The 21,845-nt window shown below is 40.5% G+C and overlaps 1 protein-coding gene across 3 annotated transcripts; it reads left to right on the forward strand.

The window, feature by feature from the left end:
- The first annotated feature begins 397 nt into the window (after window positions 1-397).
- Window positions 398-21,348, forward strand: rab27b (RAB27B, member RAS oncogene family). Of its 3 annotated transcripts, none has more exons than XM_076164294.1 (6): window positions 398-650; window positions 15,113-15,284; window positions 15,780-15,868; window positions 16,492-16,595; window positions 17,592-17,715; window positions 17,946-21,348. In XM_076164294.1, the coding sequence occupies exons 2-6, from the start codon at window positions 15,132-15,134 to the stop codon at window positions 18,130-18,132; spliced, it is 657 nt and encodes a 218-aa protein (XP_076020409.1). In that variant the 5' UTR covers window positions 398-650; window positions 15,113-15,131; the 3' UTR covers window positions 18,133-21,348. The 3 variants fall into 3 exon arrangements, with proteins under 3 accessions (XP_076020409.1, XP_076020408.1, XP_076020407.1); XM_076164293.1 differs by lacking the exon at window positions 398-650 and adding an exon at window positions 9,314-10,285; XM_076164292.1 differs by lacking the exon at window positions 398-650 and adding an exon at window positions 9,315-9,592.
- Window positions 21,349-21,845: the final 497 nt, after the last annotated feature.

Genomic DNA, 21,845 nt, shown 5'->3' on the forward strand with positions numbered 1-21,845 from the left:
GCAAAGAGGAAATGTATTGAGGCGAAAACGTAGCACCATATCCACTTGTACACGTGAAAAGTTCAACGTCAACTTATTACGGGTACATTTTTCAGCCCAGAAAACAAGCCAACAATCAATCAAACATTACGAAGGATGTCTATTTAACCTCACCGAACTCGCTGAACTCACCTGATGAATTTCAACACCGGCAAACTAGTTAGCAAGCTATCATTGATTCCAATCCGGACACAAAATTTGGTTAATGCTCTCTCTACCTGATGGTGTCTGACAGTTTCCTCCGACACAACAATTAATTCGGTCCATTTCATGTAGAATTGAGTTGAATTGATGATGAAATATGAGAATTATATTTTCCTAGGAGCCCTGAACGCAGCAGCAGTCCTCCCACCGCCCTGATGGTGATGAAGCCCATCGTCTTTATCCTCAGCCTGATCGCATCCAGGTTTGTTCCAGCTGTTGTGGCCCCACTGCCTCCTCTCAGTGAACCTGTCACGGTGAAGACTGAAGCTGTGCGCACAGGCTTGCTGTGAAGCTGTGCGTGGATTTTGCTCCTCAGCAACAAGGGGAGAGATGCGACGGCTCGGAGGAGGAGGAGGAGAGCAACAGTCACCTGAGAAGAAGATCTGACTCTGTTTCATTACTGCGCGGTAAGAAAACATACAATTTAATGCCGTGTGTGTGTGTTTTTGTATGTTTGTGTGTGAGTGAATGCGTGAGTGAGTGCGCGCACGCGCGCGCGTGAAGCAGCAGGATGAGTCATACTGTAGCTGCTTTACAGAAACTGCACGCTGATAAGCTACATTCAAGGCCCTGTGTGTGTGCGTGTGTGAGTGTGTGTGCGCGCGAGTGTGTGCGTATACATGAAGTATTTGCTGCTGAAATTTGTTTTAGTTTAGGGTGCCTTATTTTCGTCGTTGATTCATCTGTCGATTATGATTCATTAAAAAACACAATGTAAAATAAATGGAAAATGAAAATAACTGAAATCTAAACACATTTGCTCGCAATGTGCTGGTTCTCACTTAGACATGATTTACTTTCTTTGTGAATAGTTTTTCTGTTATAGTTTTTGTCTGATTCAACATATTTCTCCTCACTATTGTAATAAAAAACATAGGACCTAGGTGTTTAAACTTAATTTTGTTTAACTTTACGTTTTCTGGGAAATATTATTTTACCAGTTGCACATAAGCAGCAAGTAGAATAATTACCATACCATAATTACCAGCTAGATACAGTTTCTTGTGTTCCTTCTCTTATCTTTCATTGTTCTTTATGCTTGACCAAGAATATTTGAACATGTCTTAGGTGGTAATTATGACTAGTACTCTTGCCTCACAGCAAGACGGTCTTGGGTTTGATTCCTGGCCAGGTCTTTTCTGTCCGGAGTTTGCATGTTCTCCCTGTGTTTGCGTGGGTTTCCTCCGGGTGCTCCGGTTTCCTCCCACGAGTGAATCGCCATCTCTCAATTGCCCTCCGGCGTGAATGGGAGAGTGACTGAGTTGTCCGTCTCTGATAGACCTATCCAGGGTTGGACCCTGCCTCTCGCCCCATGACAGCTGGGATAGGCTTCAGCAATCCCGCGACCCTGAGAGGATAAGCGGCTATGGAGAATGAATGAATGAATTAGCAAGAGGGAGTCTGCAAGGAGCACATGAAGGCAGCGTCAGTCCAAGGCCATATCCACAAAACATCCATTGACAGACATGATGCAGTATAATGATGATTTGTGATCATTATAATCCTTTATATTTCATAGATATGTGTATAAATCAGCCTGCCTCAGTACATAATGCAAAATCATGACCAGTTTCAAAGATCTTTTCAAAAAGGGAATCAGGGCTGTGTGCGTGCTGTGTAGGTGTGGTACTTTGGTATTAGACAGCAGGAATTAGATGTCAGGACAAGACAATGTTCTCTCTAGAGACCCATGTTTAGGGAAATGGGACACTAAATTATGTCTCTGTGCATCGATCAGCCGACTCGGATATTTATTAGCTAATAAATCAGGTTGTAAATGAAGATGGGGGCGGCAGAGGGGTGCAGTCATCCGATGATCTTTGAGTTTGTTTGTTTGATATTCCACCAGAGATGAACAACAAAGGAGCAGGATGAAGACAAGACAACAATTTCCCAATTTCATAATTACTGAGGTGCCAATTTACACAGGACCAAGATCTCCCGTTTACTGATGTTTGACCTGCAGGGAATATTGACTCGAACACAAATTCACCATATATGCTTTATTGGTTTCAGCAGTACTTAATACTGCAGCTAGATGAGATTTCCAGTGTGGATTTAAGACAAGATTGAAAAACGGATGAAAATGAAAAGTGGATTTCAATTTCTCCAAAAATAATATCCCACACACACACTGCTGTGGGACTTAAATCTTTACAATTTACACAGGCAAACTGTTCTAGAGTCAAAACTATACTCAGTGTGAGGCCTCACGTAAAGCTCAGTTTCCATGGTGACGTTAGGAAATCCAAATGTCTACGTGACTGACTTATCCACAGGTGAGATCAAGTGATCTGACTCCCTTCACCAGTTTGCCCTTTCCTCTCTCTGTCTTCCCCCTCCCTCCACTGTGTATTGAACACAAACAGCAGGATTCAGCATTGGACATGATTAATGTATAGATAAGATTTCCACCTGGCCTGGCAGCTGTGGGCTTGATGAACACTCACTAACAACAATACTACTAATTATAATAATGCATTTTTAAAGGCACCTTTCAAAGCAAAATTAATCAAAATATGAAATCAAACAAGAAAGAGAATATACAATAATTACTAAATGCAAAAGTAGGGATAAAAGGTATATGGAGACACTTCAGGGATGTAACTAATTGCGAAGATGAGAATATGCAGACAGGGTAACTTTGCTGACGTGTGCTTCCAGGGACAATGTGCAGTCTAGGATGACAGCCAGCCAACAAGTGAGTTTAGCCAGAGTAGATTTCAGGCCAATGAGGAGAACCTCGTATATATATCACTACGTTTGAGAAAATTGTGTGAGAGCCATGATTTAATTTCCAGCAAGCAGTCAGCAGTGGGCGAACAAGTGGAAGTTGGCTCGGTGGTTGGATATAGATATAGGTGATATGAGCCAGAGATACTGGCTCTGAAGACAGTGGCTCAAGAAAGAGACAAACACACAGCAACAGGCTTTATCGATTCATTCTGAGCCTGACCCGTAACGATGTGAGCATGGCTGTTAATATTTTAGTGAAGTAAAAGGATTCTATTAACAATCATGTTGGCATTTGTCTGTGGAGTTGGAAGGAGACCATAGAACTGCTACAGTGAGCTCACTACTTATCAATCATTCATTGTATATTTCCATCCACCCGTAAAGCAAATTCTATGCAAAAAGTCACAATAGATAAAAACCAAATTAGATTGTCTGGTGTCTACTATTGTGTCTCATAGTAATGATGTGTAAAAGAAGGACTTAGTTATTTCTCTCTTTCTGTATTCAGTTCAGTTTTGACAGATACAGTTTTAAATCTTTGCAGTGGATAGAAATTGCATCACGCAAACTTTGACATTTACAATTTCCTCTATTTTCTGTATATTTCTTGGTGATTGTCTCCACTCTGACAGGAGGCAGTCTGGAAAGGACAGACTGATCAACCTCTAAACTGATGCATTGACATTTTATGATGAGACATTTTTTGGCAGATTTGTGTTTTGCTTTCCCAAAGTGCAAGCAACCATAATGTCACTTGAGCTGTGCACACTCATCACCTTCCCCACTCATCTGCTAAAAAAGCTACTTAGCACTAATGAGATAATCTTGGTTGAATTAGATTAAAATGTAAGTACTTCAGAATGCAGCCAAATGTCAATAAGTATACAATACGTTTTCTGTTTCTCTGAATTTCACTTCTAAAATACTGATGTCTCTCTTCTTGAAATGATCAGTTGGTTTGTGTGTAAGGATTGTTAATACTGTGGAAAATCACTATGATTCTCCTTACTTCTTGTTGCTATGGTGTTCTGGGTCATTGGCAGGCTGAGCATAGGAGACTGTGACACTGCCTGGTTGTTAGTTAGTGGTTGCCATGGTGTTGTGGGTGGTTGCTTGGGTGGTAGTAGGTGGTTATAGTAGTAAGATGCTGTAGTGTTTGTCTAGGAATCTGAATGTGTGTGCTGGTTATTCAGACTGCTGTTAGAGGAGGAACAAGATGAGACACTAACTGCACCTCATTAATAATTAAAGTAATGAGCAGCTGTGGATTTACTCGTAGAAATGCCAGACCTTGTGTGTCTTGTTTCTTCTTGTTTCCTCATATACGACTATAACAATGTTGTGTTTATATTGAATGAATACAGTATTTTAATTCCCAGGGTGGTGTGGTTATTAATGTCTGTAATTCTCCTCAGTTCGACTATTAGATGTGTTCAGTCTAAGAAGGCCACTATCAGGAAATGCAATGTGACCTTTCACCTGTGTGTTATTGGTTTCTGTTCTTAATGAGGACAAGACCTGACATACAGCAGTGTTCATGTACACATCTTAATTACTGCCGATCAATGTGGTAATGTAGCAGGTAAAGATGAAGCCGCTGATTCTTATCATATAAGTTATAAGTCAGTCTGGATAATCCTATTAAAATATCTGTTTAGCTGAGTTATTATAAAAACTTTGATTTAGAAGCTCGGAAAGAAATAAAGACAGAGGTAAGTGGTAAAATAAAGAAAGAGACAATAAAGTCAAGACAAATAGAGAAAGGAAGATGAGAATGGTTTGAAGGAAAGGAAGGAAAGCAAGACAATAGAAACGAAGAGGGGTAAAACAGGAAAAGGAACAAGGGTGAGGAAGGAGGTGAGGAAAATGCTCATCAACAACAAGCTGCAGTTTAAATATGCATGAGAGTCACGCTGTGTGTGTGTGTGTGTGTGTGTTTGAGTCTGTGGGTTCACGTGGATGGGTGTTGGTTCTTGTGTTTGCGTGTGTGAGAAGATGATGATGGAGGAGGAAAAGGGAGAAAATGGAGGATTTGGAGGAGTAGAAAGGAGTTAAAGAAAGAGGAAAGAGCAGGACAATTGCTATCACCATAGTCTAGTTTGTGTAGCGCGCTTTGTGTACTGGTTGACACAGTGTGACTGGAGATGGTGTGTTGTTTGGCCTCCCGTAGAGACAACGATTAGAGACAAGAAACCTTCAACTTTGATTGCTTCGCTACTCTACAGCGCCTCTCAGTGGCCAAACCAGACAACGTCATACTTTGCCTGGAAAGCTTTGGCAGACTGAACTTTCACAAGTACTATTTTTGACAGTTAAAAGATTGTAACAGTTTCATAACAAAGAAGGGACTATGCTGGCATGAGCGTTTTTCAAAGTTAGGTTTAGTTTAGTTTTACCTGAAGGACTTTACTTGCAGTAAAAAATGCCACTGCTAGCTTGATGTGTCACAAACAAACACATCATGCGTTTCCAACATGTCCTCACCAAAAACTAAAACACACAAACTGTTTTCCGGTGAAACACAAACAATAGACAGCAGATAATAACAATACATACATTATAACCTCACAGGCTGAAGGAAGATTTGTATTGATTGATTAAAACAGTGTGAGAGCCTTTGATCCCAGAATAACACATCCATAATTTACAACTGTGCAAGACAGTGTTGAATAAGAGTACAACAGTGTAACAAAAACGACTTCAAATGAAAACTTGTTTATGAGAAAGATACAAATGTACTTAGATTAATATACTTTTTATTTATTTCCACCTGCGAGAACCAAAGTGTTTTCTCTCTTGTTTATATGCCATGTGGGAATTTGCACCCATGACCTTTTACTTACAAGCTGCTGTTGTCCTGCTGTGAATAATGAACGTGTGGGTAAACAGGTCTAATGAGAGAGAACATTCCTGGAGTGTTTTTAGCAGGACTGTAATGAAATTTGCCTGACTGAATGATAGTTTCCCACCCTAAGCTCCACGGAGACCTTGGCCTCCCTCTGAATCCAGCAGACATGATGACATCCTTCACTTTCTAAACCATTTCATCCAGATTGGTGGTTTCTAACAATCTGTCTTCCTCTGATAGAAAACAATGGATAGTGAGGAGGGAGTTGCTTCAAATGAAATAACTCAGGTGTTGAAGGGGAAGGGTTTGGAATGGATTGGGAGATTTATTGGCAAATTGGTGCCGTGTTTGCAGTAATGCATGTTGTCGTGCTGAAGATAGAGCTTTGCCTTCGAGCTCAACTCTCAATTTAGCGGGCAATCTGTGTTCCAACCCTCTCATGTGGTCCCAAGCTCTCTGGGGTGACAGAATGAGACTGAGAGATGGTTACAAGTAAAGTTTCCTCCATAGGATGTCAGGACTGAGCGAGTCCGTATTTATACACACTGTACTCTGATTATACATATACATAGACAGAATTAAGAGGATTCCATTGTTTACCAGATATATATGACACTTTGCTTTATCCGATTAATGATGGTAAAGTCTACATGGTGAGGAAATGCAGATGGAGTTGATTTAGAGTACACGGTGTACATGCTTGGATAAATGGATGTGTAACCTCAGCCTGCTACTGAGAGTGAGGCAACATCTATATGTATTTTCAGCGTAATTATGGGGTTTACATGAAGTGAGTCATTGCCTCAGCAGGAGGAGCTCAGCCACCGTCTCATTTCATGCTCGATCGAACAGCCCAGTGACAGTGATGACCCTGCATGGTGCGGCCCTGCCATCAGTATGGATGGGTGAATATGAGGTCATTGGGAAACGCTCTGGACACAAGAGCTACTGGATACAAGTACATCAAAGTCAAAATCCTGTATTATATCACAGATTAAAAGAAAATATGTGCAAGTATCAGTGGAGGAATATATTGCAGACTACCGTCACTTTGAAGTTTCCAAAGAAGTATGCATTTGTCAGCTGTATTTCAAGGATCCTCGTAGATGGGACAGCATAGTTGAACATCATTCTAAGCCATCAGCGGCCTTGAAATGCAACCTTCCAAGGGATTGCAAGGGTTCGGGCATCTGATACCTGGGGAGGTGGCACTCTCAGCTAAAAGGAGACTACAGTGTAGACCTGGCAGGAATTAAGTGAACAGATTTCTCAGTGTCTCAGAGAAACATCTGGGATTCTTTGCTTTACCTGTTGCCTCAGGAAAGGCCAGGAATGTTCTTGATGTGAACTCCATTTAGATGGACAATGGATCAATGTTAAAAAATCCTACAGGTGGCAAGATCGTACGATAAGGGATTTTAAATGAGTGAGTGAATTAAATTTTTTTCAGCCAGCACTTAAGTAGAGGAAAACACACACGCACACACAGTAGACACACACAGCTGGAGAATCATGCATTTTTAAACCTTGTTGTTGCTTGTTGATGAGCTCATTCCTCACCTTGTCTCGCCCTTACTCCTTTCTTATTCCTCTGTCTTGATTTCGCTTTCTCTCCTCCAACGTCTCTCTCTCTCTGTGAAACAGACGACATGTAGTGTTTTGTCACCGTGTGTGGACAGATTCGAGGACTTCCACTGTAAAAGCTAATTTGGGATTGTTCTGTTTAAAATTCGGGAATTTTTTTTAATTTCTCTCCTCTCTCCTCTCTCTCTCTCTCTCCGAGAGAGAGAGAGAGAGAGAGAGAGAGAGAGGAGGAAGGGGGGACTGATTGTAGCAATTACTGCTATATGATCAGTCGACCATGTTAAACTGTTGCTGACTGTGTGTGTCTGTGCACCTGTGCTTCCATCACACTGAACATGCATTACAATGTTTCTTGAAGACACAAATGAACTGCTGCATACTTTATTTGTGACCCACACTTTGTGAGTTTCTTGTTTGAGACCATTTCCTCTAAACGATTTCATTTCATTATGGTTGTTTTGGTCCACACCCAAGTGTGATTGCTGTGTTTAGTCTCGCACAGATAAACCAACAGGGGAAATGTAGCTGCGTTGGATTGACCCACACTAAAACACATAGAGTAGCTGTGGAGAAATTAGTTTTATTATATTTTCCCCATTATAATGCTAAAGATCAGGGGTGGCACGAGCCTTACTACTATAATTGGAGACGGTGTGTGTTTGTGTTTGAGTTAAAGTGAGCACCATTCTGATATATGCTGCCAAACTTGCCAAAAAACTTTGAACATATTTGTTATAGTCATGGCTGCTTTTCATTTAATTTACAAAAATAATTCCTTAGCAATTTCATTTTTTATCTGAGTTACAAATAAATGACTATAGAAGCCAAAACTACTCTTTTCTTCACGCATTCTGTCCGGAAACTACTTTGAGAGCATGCTGGAGAGTAGAACCATTTGTGCCATGCTGAAGAAGAAGCAACCATCATTGTTCACAAGATATAATGCAAAGAGCAAAACATTAAAAGGTAAGAATCACTTTATGTACTGATCATACACAAATCATGTAATTCAAAAGTGGGCCAGGACGAAGTACACGGCTAATTTAACCCCCGATTCGTCCCACAGTAACAGAGAATGAAGGGGATGGCGTCATTGGAGTCACCCCAAGCCACAGGCAAACATTGGCGCTGCCTGAGGTCCCACTAAAGCCTTTTCATGAATGGTGTCCACTTCAGTCAGAAAATACACTTTTGTTTGCGTATCATATAAAAACTGTTTTCTGAAGCTCCATTATCAGTGTATATATAATGAATACACACAATTAATACTGTTAATCGTGGACACACACTCACACATACCATCTTATTAACACAAAGCCACTGCTTATGTGTGTCTCATTTCAAACAACCATGTGACTTTTCAGCTGACTGCAGTGAGGACGATCTCCAGACAAGGAGGCTGACCAGGGCAATGGAGCTGCGTGAGGCCACAGTTACATATTCATGCTTTCCTATTAAACATTGACTCTATCCCAGCATAATTTGCAAAATGTTTGTATTATTTTACTTATGTAAAATGTGTCTCAAAGTGTTTCTTCTATCAGGACAGGATGCCCTCTAGTCATCATTATGTGTGTCAGTGCGGTGGTGTGGTTAGGGTATCACTTCACTTTGTCGGAACATTGCCAGTGCCATCTAAGAATGAAAGGAAGTCACAAGGTTTATCTCACATACTCACACACTTGGGTCAGAATTACTAAGAATGTGCAGCTGTTATTGAGGACAAATTAGCCAAATTACAGTATTATGTATTATGGCAATGCCCGTATTTTATAGGACCTCAAAAATATGTGAGGGAATGGAAATGGATTTAACCCTGCACTGTTCTGTGTCCATGGTTACCAAGTTCCTGTTGTATTACACACACACACACACACACACACACACACACACACACACACACACACACACACACACACACACATGCACGCATGCACACATACACACACATACAAGCAAAAACACTTGTCATGTTTCCTCCACAAGCATGGCCTAAGGCTATGCTCTGCACTCACAGTACTAACTGATGTGTCTGTTTGTGTGTGTATGCGTGTGTGTGCGCTGCTCAGCCCCACCCACTCATCAACTGGAAAAGAGAGCCAGATGCAGAAAAGCACAGAGGAGGAAGAGGGAAACTAAAAGCTGCGTCTGAGCCTCAGCAAGAAACTAATCAGACAGACAGTAAGTGAACCAGTCAGCTAGTAAGGCAACTAGTTCAAGAATGGTTAGAATATTTCTTATTTGGGGTAATAAATTCAGTTAATCAGGCCGTAGACAGAACTGTCAGTAAGTGTAATGTATACCTGGTTAGTTGGTCAGCCAGTTGGTTACTTAGCTGGTAAATCGGCCAATCAATCTGTCAGCCAAGAGCTATGAGTTCAGTCAGTCGCTCAGTAGTTGTTACCTGGTTGGTTAAACTGTCTGTTATTTAATCAGCTAGTTAGATGGTTGGTCAGTTCTTTATTCAGTGAGTTAGTTGTAGTGGGTTAGTAGTGGGTTGGTTGATACACAAGTTATGTGGCCGCTTAATTAGTTAGTCTCTTGATTAACTATGAGTCTGTCAATCCTTTAATAAGGTAATCTTAGTCTTGTATCTGGTTAATAATTTGATCCCTCAATATTGACTGAGACAATCAGCCATCTGTCCTTCCAGCCAGGCAGCCAATCAGGTGGTCACGTTAGTTTGGTGAGAGGAGCGGTTCATTTATTTAGACCGACAGACATTCACACAGTCAGACACAGTGTGTCATTCCTTTCGCAGTCAGTCAGTCAGTCAGTCAGACAGTCAGTCATTGTATGTAGATGTTACTGGTCAGCTGCCTGAATCTCCCTCAGGATCTCACACTGTTCAGTCAGCTGAGAAGTCACTCAGAGGTAAGGAGCTCCGTGTAAAACTGCAATTTAACGAGCCTTCAGTACTGCATTACACATATACGGTAGGCTGTGTCTGTGTGTGTGTGTCTGTGTGATGTTTGCTGACTTTTACAGCATGTGACAGGCTGCAGGGTGAATGAAAGGCAGAGTGCTTGTGAGGGAGAGAAGTGGGAAAATAACAAATGAAGAAAGATTCTGAAATGCTATTTCAGTCCATGGATGTGTTAACTGTGGAATGGGATCTGTCAGTGAGGGTTTGTGTTGATTGTGAGTTTCCTCTTGTGCTCGTCTCATCATGCATAACTTTTATTATTCTATAGTAAGCGTTAGTTTAAACTTAGCTGATTGTGTCACCCGATCTGGACACTGATCAGTCTTCAGCAGTGAATGTTAGAAAAGCATATGATGTAATAATAATTGATATAAGTACATGTACACTTTTACTTTGTTTTAATGAAGATTTGCTGAGGAGTTTTTCCATTGATTAATGTTGACACTGTGAGCTTTGTTTAAACAGCATTATAGGGGAACTGGTTTGACTGTACTGAGGACAAAATTGAAGAATCAACACAAAACCATGTTTGTTCAAGTCAACTCAACTTTTAAATATTTTGATCCTGTGCATTGCTGTTGTCTTACGGAACTAATCAGGCTCAGAATTTATCAGTCATCCCTTCATATTGTGCGGTCTGTCTGTTCCTATTATTATTGGCTTGTTCAGTATTTAAGGCAAATATTTGGTTTGGGCTTACAGGTTGATGCTGGATCCTTATTGTTTTTGCTCTGGGGGCTTTTTCTTCCTTTCTGCTGAAAATGCCTAAAAAAGTAATTCTTTGCTATATATAATGCTATATCAAAGCAAAAGGCATAATGTTAATAACTTTATATCTATTCAACTGCATCTATTGGCAAAGGCCACGCCCATTTCCAACTACAAATTTGTTGCGATTGTCTTCTGTCTTTCTATTCTATTTCTACTTGCTACTTTCGTCCTACTTTGCTAGCAATCTGGATTTGAATTTTTGTTGTAAATCGTCACTTTTGTAGTTTGTTAAGTCATAAATCTTACCAATATATTCTTCAAATGACCCCAAACTTCAGAATCACTTTCAGAATCTGTTTCTTTGTTTGGCCCCAAACACCTTAGACACATTATCTAATGAGATAGCCACTGTGCATGGCATTGGCTTGGTCTTAAGTCCACTGTAAGGAATCTAGGAGACATCTTTGATCAGGATCTGTCATCTACTAGTAGTCTTGTGAAAGCCTGTCCTGTAGAGATGAAGACCCTGTCCTATCGTATATCATTAGTCATATTTACATCATCATCCATCCATTGTTCTTGTTGCTGTGAATCTCCTCTCTCTCAACCCAATTGGTCAAGGCAGATTGCTGCCCACCTAGAGCCTGGTTCTGCTTGAGGTGTGTTTTCTGCTGTTTTCTGAAAGTTGAGTTACTTTAAATGTTTTATATGTAAAGTGCCTTGGGATAACCTTTGTTGTGATTTGGTGCCACATAAATGAAGTTGAATTGGACTGTAATAGATTTAGCTTGAACTAAAGATGTTACGCTCAAAGCTACTTGACATGGTATCGATCCTTTGAAGCAGATGTCTTGCGACAACATGAACCAATACCTTGCTTCGAAATGTCAATCAGATTGTCGGTCTCAGTGAAAGTTTAAAAGCTGCCAGAACGAGTTCTTTGAGTAAGGGGGAGATTTGCAGTGATAGAAAGTTAGTTAGTTGGTTAGTTACGGTTTGATTTAGGTAGAGTATTACTCACATTTAGGTGCAAGAGTAGACTTATATACTGACATGCTTAAGTAGACTGACACACACATACTGTATTAGACACGTCCATCGCACAACACATAACACACTGTGTGTCTGACTGATAGTGTGCGTGCTAGGTCTGTGCATGAGTGTGTTGACACAGATTTGTGATACGACCTTTATTGATCAAAGATGCTCTTGATGAAGATGAAGACTCCACTTGTTTTTTTTACGTTTGTGTTTGTAACTGAAGTGTCGGAATTTGCGCTTGGCAAATATCTTGACCAGCATCCAACTTGTCAGTGGCTGGCCAGTCACAACTAATCAGGCGGGAACAAGAATGCTGCAACAAGTGAGAGTAGATCTGAATAATATATCCCTTTCATAATTAGGATAGGATGAAGGGTATGACAACTTTCTTGGGATGGTTGAAACTAAGGATTCTCACTACTTCAGTTTTATTAAGAACAACAATCAAACTAAAACTTTTAAATGTCAAATACACAGCCAATAACCTGCATCATTTACTTCCTTTTCAGGGGCCTCAAAGTTTCATAATGTAAAGGCAGAGTGGGGTCAAAGGTCAAATGATTTTCAGTTTAGTCCAGGTACACCAGGCATTGACTAGAAATAAGGAGATTAACCCTTTGTCAAATGTCTGAACAGAATCAATCTTACTTTCATTAAACCTTTCTGCTTTTAACCACTTCAGCCAAACCAGAACCTTCCTGTTAAAGATTGTAATACATGTTAGTAAATGAGAACCCTTAGGGAGCATCATTCTTTGTGGGGTAGCCTACAGGCTGGAGTGTCATAATGACATCACCGCGGTAAATGAACAATGTCTTTAGGTATTGGAGTCATGAGACATTCATGCTGCAGAACAAAGCTCAGCTTTGTCTCTCAACAAAAGTTTAAATGGCGAGGTCAATGTTTTATGTTTATATTTAATCAACATTGATTTGATGGGTTTTATGAAATAACACTCTGAGGGTATGCAGGGGTTAAGGGTGAGGGGGTTGAAATATCTGGGGGAATTTAGCGCTAAGCACCATTCCTACAATTGCCCCCAACGGCCATCACTGTTGGCAAGAAGCTGCACCATGACAATAAATGATGAGCTTCCCTTCACATTTGTCGGGTGGCAGTTCCCTGTCACGCTGGCTTTTGCAGTAGCGATTAACAAAGGGGTTAAGCGAATGCACTTTACCTTCCTCAGCCTGTGTTCAGTCTCGACCGTCCCTACACAGCCTTCTCCAGGATGAAGAGAGCCAGCTGTGTGCAAGGTTTCATTGAAGGTGATGAGGAAATGCTTTTGGTGCACTCAGGGGAAGGAATGTGTTTGTCCTTCCTGGTTTTTACAACAGCTGAGCAATACATTCAAGCTTATAGCCTAAGCTTATTGCCATTTAGTTTCCTAAGCTTATTGCCATTTAGTTTCTCTCCATTGATCGTTAAGCTGTCGTCTAAAATATCCTTTTGGTTTTTGGTAAGTGAAAGTGAATTGCTAAAATGTTTTGGACAATCCGAGAGGACAACATGTCGTACATCACAACAAATTGAATAATCAAGAGTGAATATTGACCCATGTTAGTGGTTATTGATTGTGGACACTGGAGAATAGAGGCTCAGCAGAACAAAACAAATCAGCCGTCTGTCAACCCAAAGGTTCTCTGCAACTTGTGGACACATCTGCAGAGCTTACATATGGACATACCAAGTGGCTTTTATGAAACATGGTCTGAGAATTTGTGCAAAATGAGCATGGAAGCTGAAAATAAAGCATGTTATGGTTTAAGCACACAATTGTAAATCATATTCATTCAATGATACAAGATGCCATTTCTAAACCATTAACACAGAACGGGTCCCCTTTACTTTAGAGAGCATTGCATACTGATGTCGGCTGATGAGGTATATCTTTCAATTGGTGTTCCGGTTTGCAACAGTTGCAGTACAAGTATGAGATAGAGAGAGAGATAAAATTGCTTGTGCAGAAAACCACAAGGGTATTATTGTTATGGTGCACCATCTCACTTATTCTTTCACTTTTTTTAACATCTATAACATGATGATATCTTCATTTGTCCCTATCTTCGTTTTCACTGTTGAGCCAACAAGTTGTTTTAGAGGTGTTCAGGTGAAGACCAGGGATGTTTTGGCCTCATGTAGATATAAAAGGTAAATAAAAATGGAGGACATCGGCAACATTTGCGCGGGTTGATGGACAGAAAAGTTTAGATCTGACTGAAAACCTGTGCACTTAAGCCTGGAGTATCGATGCAGCTCTAAATTACTGACATCACGTCATGCGGTGCATCAGATTCAGTTAATTTATTCTTTATTGTATTCCGTTTCTGATCTGTTGTGTCAGAATTCAAGCGTGTTTTCAGGTGAGAGTCACTAGCAGTTTATGATCTAGCCCAATGACAATGTGTGTGACCCTTCTCTCCCAGCCCTGCAGCCTCCTCTCAGCTGAGTGCAATCGAGTCTTATGATCTTTCTTTCCTTAGACAGTCAGAACACAACAGGAACAAACAAGAACACTACTGTTCACATACAAGATGATTTTGTTCTCAGGACTACAACAGCAAGAGTTTCTCTTTAAAAGCAACACACACACACATTCAGTCACACTTTCTCAGTTGAAACCTCTGGGGTCTAAAATCAATTATGTCATTTTACTTTTCTTTTCATTTATTGGTCCTGAGAATTCTTCAGGAGATCAAATAAGAGAATTCATGGAAAGGCACGCACACACAAACCTTCAAAGACAAGTTATGTTCCCAGGAAGTCATGTTCTGGTCACGAAAAACCCTTTGATCCCCACTCCCATCATTCAATGGGGCATTACACACACACACACACAGCATATTGATGTATTGGCTTCTGTTTTATCATAACTCAACCTCTTATGTCTGTTTGTTTGTCGCCTCCTTAATCATTCCATTTTATGATTCATGTCAAATGCAAAGGTACAAGATAAAATATTACTCATACTGAATTCTAAATTTACTGACAACTGCCTGTTGTGTGTCTTTGTATCGCTGCAGGTTTCTTCCAGTCATCACTATGACTGATGGGGATTATGACTACCTTATAAAGCTCCTGGCCCTGGGGGACTCCGGCGTGGGGAAGACCACCTTCCTGTACCGATACACTGACAACAAGTTCAACCCCAAATTCATCACCACAGTCGGCATCGACTTCAGGGAAAAGAGAGTGGTGCGTATGGAATTTTCATTTTAGAGAGAGTGAGGGTTAAGGGCGTGGGAGAGAGATTCTGGCAAACTAGTTAATGATCACAAGAATCACAAAATGTCCCTTGTGTTAATTAGCACACCAGTGTCTCATTTCTTGTACAGAATGCTGTACAACCAGCACACAGGGGGTTGCAATGTTTGTGTGTGTGTGTGTGTGTGTGTGTGTGTGTGTGTGTGAGAGAGAGAAAGACAGAGAGAGTACAGGTGGCGCTTGAGGAAGAGGCTCAGTAACAATAGAATGTATGTGAGACAAGAGCAAACTGTTCCATATAGCTAAACTTCGCAATTTGCACTGCGATCAACCGGCTCAGAACTGTCTGCGAGCCATATGCCGTCATCGAAAGAACCATAATTGGCTCGTGAGCTATAGGTTCCCGACCCCTGCTTTAAATGCTCTCTGTATATAAAGTGCCACGAGATAATGTTTGTTAAAATGTGTGTTTTATTTCTTTCACAGGTGTACACAGCATCCAACCCTAATGGGACGACTACAGGGAAAACGTTCAAGGTCCACCTTCAGCTCTGGGACACAGCCGGACAGGAGAGGTACGCTGAGCCACCAACCAGGGTTCTGGTCCGGAGCAGCATTTGTGTTACTTTAAGCTAATGCCTGAGGACTGACTCAAAGCAAGGGAGGAGGGATCAAAAGCAGAGCCACACAGGGATAACTCTAAAACTCAAATATCAGGCATATAGCAACTGGGCAAAAAGACTGTTAGCCCAAATACTGGAGCAGATTAGTCTCAGGGTAAAACGGGGAATAACGGAGAAACACAGGTAGAACTTGAACAGGCAGACATCAAACATGCACGAAGGAAACCAGGATAACTAGAACAACAAGAATAACAAAGCGATTACATGAATAGAAAGCATAGTTTAGGCAGAGGCCAGAACACTGAGGGAAGCACAGGGAAAGTGACTCGAGTGGACGGCCTCAAGTACAGGAGTAGCACAGGGCAAACAGCTGGTGCACTCTGCTGTCTGTCTCTGTGTGATTGATCTAAAGAGCTGCAGGTTGGCAGAGATGAGGCCTTTAGCTGAATGGCCAGCAGAAGATTATTCACAGTCCCTTTTTTGACGGTTAATTAGATTTGGGCACTTTACACTTAAGTTAATTGCATTCATGTATTCCAAGTATTTGTTTTGAGTGTACGTGTGTGTGTGTCCAGGTTTCGTAGCCTGACAACAGCTTTCTTCAGAGATGCCATGGGCTTCTTGCTGATGTTTGATCTGACCAGCCAGCAGAGTTTCCTCAACGTCAGAAACTGGATGAGTACGTTTGCTCACTCTCATCATCTAATGTGTTCTTAAAACCGTAAAAACAAAACCGATTACTTCACCTCGTTTGTCTTTGATTTGGAGCTCGGCAACTATTCATTTGCAATTTATTCAACATTATCTGATCACAACTGATGATGTAATGAACCCAAGAACATCTAAATGATAAGAGCTTATGCTGTGTGCTGTGTGAATTACACAAACACTCCTCCATCACAAACACAACAGTTTTCAAAATAAGAATATAACCGCTGTGTGTTTTCAGTGGGCTTTATTCTTCTTCTTTTTTCCTTGCTGCTGTTGCCAAGTGCTGCTCATGGGGGAATGTTTGGCTTCTTTAAATGCTGTGTATGTAAAGAGCCTCGAGATAACGTTTGTTGTGATTTGGTTCTATATCAATGAAGTTGAATTGAATCGAATTGTTGTTAAAAAATCCAGTACATTTTTAAATCAATGTAAAAGAATGAGGCTTCTCAGATGGGAAATTATTGGTGCTACTTTAAAAAGACTAAATCCATGAGACTGACCTGACAAGGCTTAGCAATACAACTGCAGCACCAATGATGGCCCAACCAAGAGAATGTCCTTTGGGAGAATTCCACTCCTTTCTGGCGCTACAAGGAGAAATGTTCATTTTGAGGGCAGCCAGTGGTTTGAAAGAGGGTTTGAACAAAGATGCTCTTGGCCATTATGTGGCCTATTACAGAAGAAATCCATTTGTCTGGGAGCTGTATGATGACAGTGACTGCCCTCATTCTGTATTGTACAGGATTAATTGTGTGTTCTACAACATTGTATATAAAATGTTAATGGCTATCCTATTCCAGCTACATTATATACAAGACTGTTGAGTTTGTGGTGGAGGAGTGTTAGCGTCTGGTATTCTACACAACAGCACACACATGAGCTCCGTTAACGTTTAGATACTGGTTTCTTTGCAATCAACAGGTTGTCTAACTCTATTCATAAATGTATTTTCATTTATTTCCAGGCCAGTTGCAGGCCAATGCGTACTGCGAGAACCCAGATATTGTCCTGGTAGGAAACAAGGCAGACCTGGCCGACCAGAGGGAAGTCCTGGAGAAACAGGCCAAAGAACTGGCTGATAAATATGGGTGTGTTTATTAGTTAGTATTTTACTGATGTGTTTTATTCAGAAAGCCTTCCAAACAGTGGAAAACAAGAATAACTGGAATATTAATAAGATTGTATAGACAACACAGCCGTCGGTCTTACGATACCTAAACATAACCTCAAATAGACTCTGTGTGTCGCTCTTGACTCCTGATAACAGCTTTGAAAACCACAAATCCAGCCGTTGAACAATTCTTGCTTTCACTGACAGGATCCCCTACTTTGAGACAAGTGCAGCGACGGGAACAGAGGTAGACATCGCGGTGATCACGCTGTTGGACCTGGTCATGAAGAGGATGGAACAGTGCGTCGACAAACCACCTACAGAACCGACCAATGAGAACGGAGCTTCCAAGCTTGGCCCCGCCCAGCCTAATGAAAAGAAATGTGCATGTTAGAGCTGAATTCAGGAAACAGATGGGCAGTTTTTTCTACATTTCATGTCTTTATTTTTTTCTCTGTTCTTTCCATCATTGTTGACGCATGGTCCCCCTTTCTCCTTTATTATCACTTCTTTTCTGTTCATTGACCCTCGCATTCCCACTTTAGTCTGCCATGAAACAATCATGTCTCACTCTTCATGGATGTATGAAGGTAAATACATATGACTTTAACTGCGCTGTGGCTGTTTTAGCAGGAAAAATAAGACAGGTTGTGATTGTTCTGTGAGTTTTTCTTGGATTTTGTGGGTTTTGCTTACATGACCAGTAGTTAATGTTCAACTGCTTACTGTTGAAAACCTTGTATCTCCAAAATGTCATCTTTTAGATTCCTTAGAAATCAGTTATTTCGTAAACTCAATGAAACCCTTTAAAGCCTTGAAAGATTTGAAACCAAAAGTTGAAAACGTGAAGATCATCACTGTTTGACTGAGAGTCATGTCATGGTGACAGCTGCTCTTCTGTGAGCTTTCTCTCTGATTTACTGGACTGGTTTGATATCTTAATTAGTTCTGAATGTAACAATACATCAGTTATTCAACAGAAAATGAATTGATTAACAACAGTAATTAACTATCTAATACTTTTTTGTAGTTGTTGATCAAGTAAAAAGTCCAAACACTTTCTCGTTCCAGCATTCTGAGAATTTGTCGCTTTTCTCTTCAACCAGTTTTCAGTTTGGAGTCAGGGAAACATTTACTAAATATATGATTAAATGTATATTAATCAATATAGGACATAACTATTAGTTGTTTTTACCTGACTTTACCTTCTTTATATGCTACGTGCCACGCTGGATGTGTCGTCCAGGTTCAGGTTCACATCGTCTCTCTCATTAATGCTTTACCTGCTGGCGTGCCAAACAAAAACTGGACCTTGTTTTCTGCTAACTGAAACACCAAATACCAGTCAAAGAGTTTGAAGTGTTTTGTTTACTCTTTTTATTTGTTTTATGTTTTAATGTCCTCTGCCAATCATGTCAACTTGGTGCCATATTAACCTGTTATTTGTTTCTCAATAAGTCTATTTGGAAAGACAGGCGGAGCTGGTTGTCATGGTAATGTGTTGCCAAACATCTCTATTATCTCTGACGGTTTTTCAGCATTGTTCGTACAAAAGGTTTCTGCTTCACTGCTGTATTTTTACATTTTATTATTATTGTGTTTAGCCCCAAGTAGCCTGCAGATAGTGACGTTTCTGACATAAACTTCCAGATTTGCAGTGACGACAACACTAAATTCAAACGCCTTAAGCGTTGACTTTCCATGTGGTGGTGCTGTGGTGCACCAAACATTCAATCTTCCTCTTAGTGAGCTCAGAGCCGAGGTTAATGAACATACAACCTTAGCATAGAGTTGAGTTCACATTCAATTACAATTATTATCATTTATTTATTTATTTTTCTCAAAATATCAGAACTCTATAACTCAGATGATAATGTTCCAGCGGTGCAATCAGAGATTTTGTCGCCACGTGATATTGTTGAATGGCTTGTGGGCCCCTCCCAGTTTACAGACCCCTCCCACTTTTCAGGCCCCTCCTAGTTGATAGGCCCCTCCCAGTTACAGGCCCTTCAAATCATACTAGTTTCATCCCTCTTTATGGCACCACTGATGATTAATGTTGTCCATTTTGTCATCTTTTTCTTTCACACAACCAATTTAACTCATTCCAGCTGATGTTCTTGGAGATTAAGTAGAACATGGAGCAAATGGGGGGGAAACCCACGCAAACACGGGGGTGCAAACTGGCCGGGAATCCAAACTAGGACCTCTTTGCTGTGAGTACAAGCCACTGAGCTCTCTGAACTCAGCAGAGAGGGCTGATCTTAAATGACCAAAGGAAAGGACAAACTGCATCCTGCCTTTGAAAGAGCTTGTTGTGAAAGGACAACTCTACTCATTTTATATAAAGTATATAAAGTGAAGAGTGAAAATGTAGTGCACCATAACCCTTCCACTGATCTCACCTATTCACACTGATGGCAGAGGAAAACCATACAGGAGCAACTTGCACACAGAGAACAGTTAGGGGTTCAGTGTCTTGCTCAGGAGCACTTGGACAGGCTCCCTAGGAGGAGCCCAGGATCCAACCAGGAACCATCCAATCCCTAAACGACCACTGTACCTTCCTGAGCCATGCTGCCCCAATATTTGACTGATAAAGATTTACCATCGCTGTCTCTGTAATGAAACAACTCCATAAAGAGTCCATTTGAAGCTGCTTTGTGTTTTGGTTTTAAGAAAATGTATTTATTGTGTAATTATTCACTGAAGCAACTTAGTTGATTAGTTTCCTTTGGTTTTGATTCTTCTATTCAAAGCATGCAGCATAATTTAACCAAATATGTATAAAAGCATTTGACAGAACTCTCTGAAATGTCTTTAAAACAGCTGAGGTAAGAAAAGAAATCATTCAACAGGTTTCTAGATAGTGACTTTGTGCAATTTGGTCAAACAGCAAAACAATGAAGACAAGAAGTTGCCTGCGTGGCAATTTCAAAATAAGAAACTCCTTCACACATTTCAACCAATGGCGTGAGAGAATTGTGTGACAATCTTTTCCCAATGTCTTATAATACTCAATTGTTTGCCTCGCGTTTATTTTTATTAACACGTTTCTCTTTCTATTAGATATTCAGCTGTTAACCTGCCAAACAAGCCACAGCTGTATCTTTATTTATCTTTACGTTTATTTCATTGCCTTAGTCCCAAGATTTAAATTCCTCTAAAACCACGTTTTAAATGGATTTAAGACCATCTTGAAAGTTTACAGTTTGGAAGAGTCATGTTGTGCCTGTATTACGTAAGTCTTCTGTCTGATCCTTTGTAAAGGTTGTGAGCTATTAAATATTTTAATGCATTATTGATTATTATTATTATGAAGCAGAAGCAGAAAGAACAGAAGTAATTTTGTTGTTTATGTGGCCAAGATATGAAAAGAAAGAACTCCTCACTCTGAGTACCTCTGAGAGTTTTTATTTTTGGAAGTCTGTATGTGTGAATCATTTGTGTACTGATAATTCTGATGCCTGCGGTTGGTATGTTGTGTAGTTTTTACTGTGTGCACATGCCTGTGTGTGTTTGTTGGGTTTGCTGCATGTTTGGGAATGAAGACGTGATGCGTTCAGTGTTTCTGATGCTTGTGTCAGATCTCCAAATAAATCTGTTTTATCCCGAGTGATTTCCCATAAGAGCCTGCTTTGATTTCAATGATGGCAACAGCGCTCACTGAGACAAGTGAGCACTGAAAATTCTGGGAAAGAAGTAAAGTTAGTGAAAAGCATTGATGATACAATGACATGGATATGCACAGATAGTGAGGAGAGAGGAGCTCAGTGCATCATGGGAAGTTCCCACAGCAGTCTAGGCCTATAGCAGCCTATCCAGGTGCTGGTCCAAGGCAGCCGAATTATATTGCAACGTTGAAAGACCGGATGTGGAAGCTCTTTGGTGCGATAACAAGAGAGGGATCCGTAATAACGCAACGCCGTCTCGGGTGCTCTTATTTTGAAACTAAAACATTCTCTATGGTCTATTTCTTGTTTAGCCCTAACTTAACGGAAGTAGTAACAGTTCCTTATTTGTTACATACATTTTTTTTTATTTTATATGTTTTTAAACATCCCGGCCCTGGATTTTACAGATTAATAAATGTCTTATTCAGCCCAG

This window comes from Genypterus blacodes, unplaced genomic scaffold, assembly GCF_046128005.1.
Source record: "Genypterus blacodes isolate CSIRO-AG114 ecotype Tasmania unplaced genomic scaffold, CSIRO-AGI_Gbla_v1 ptg000133l_1, whole genome shotgun sequence".
Lineage (NCBI taxonomy): Eukaryota > Metazoa > Chordata > Actinopteri > Ophidiiformes > Ophidiidae > Genypterus > Genypterus blacodes.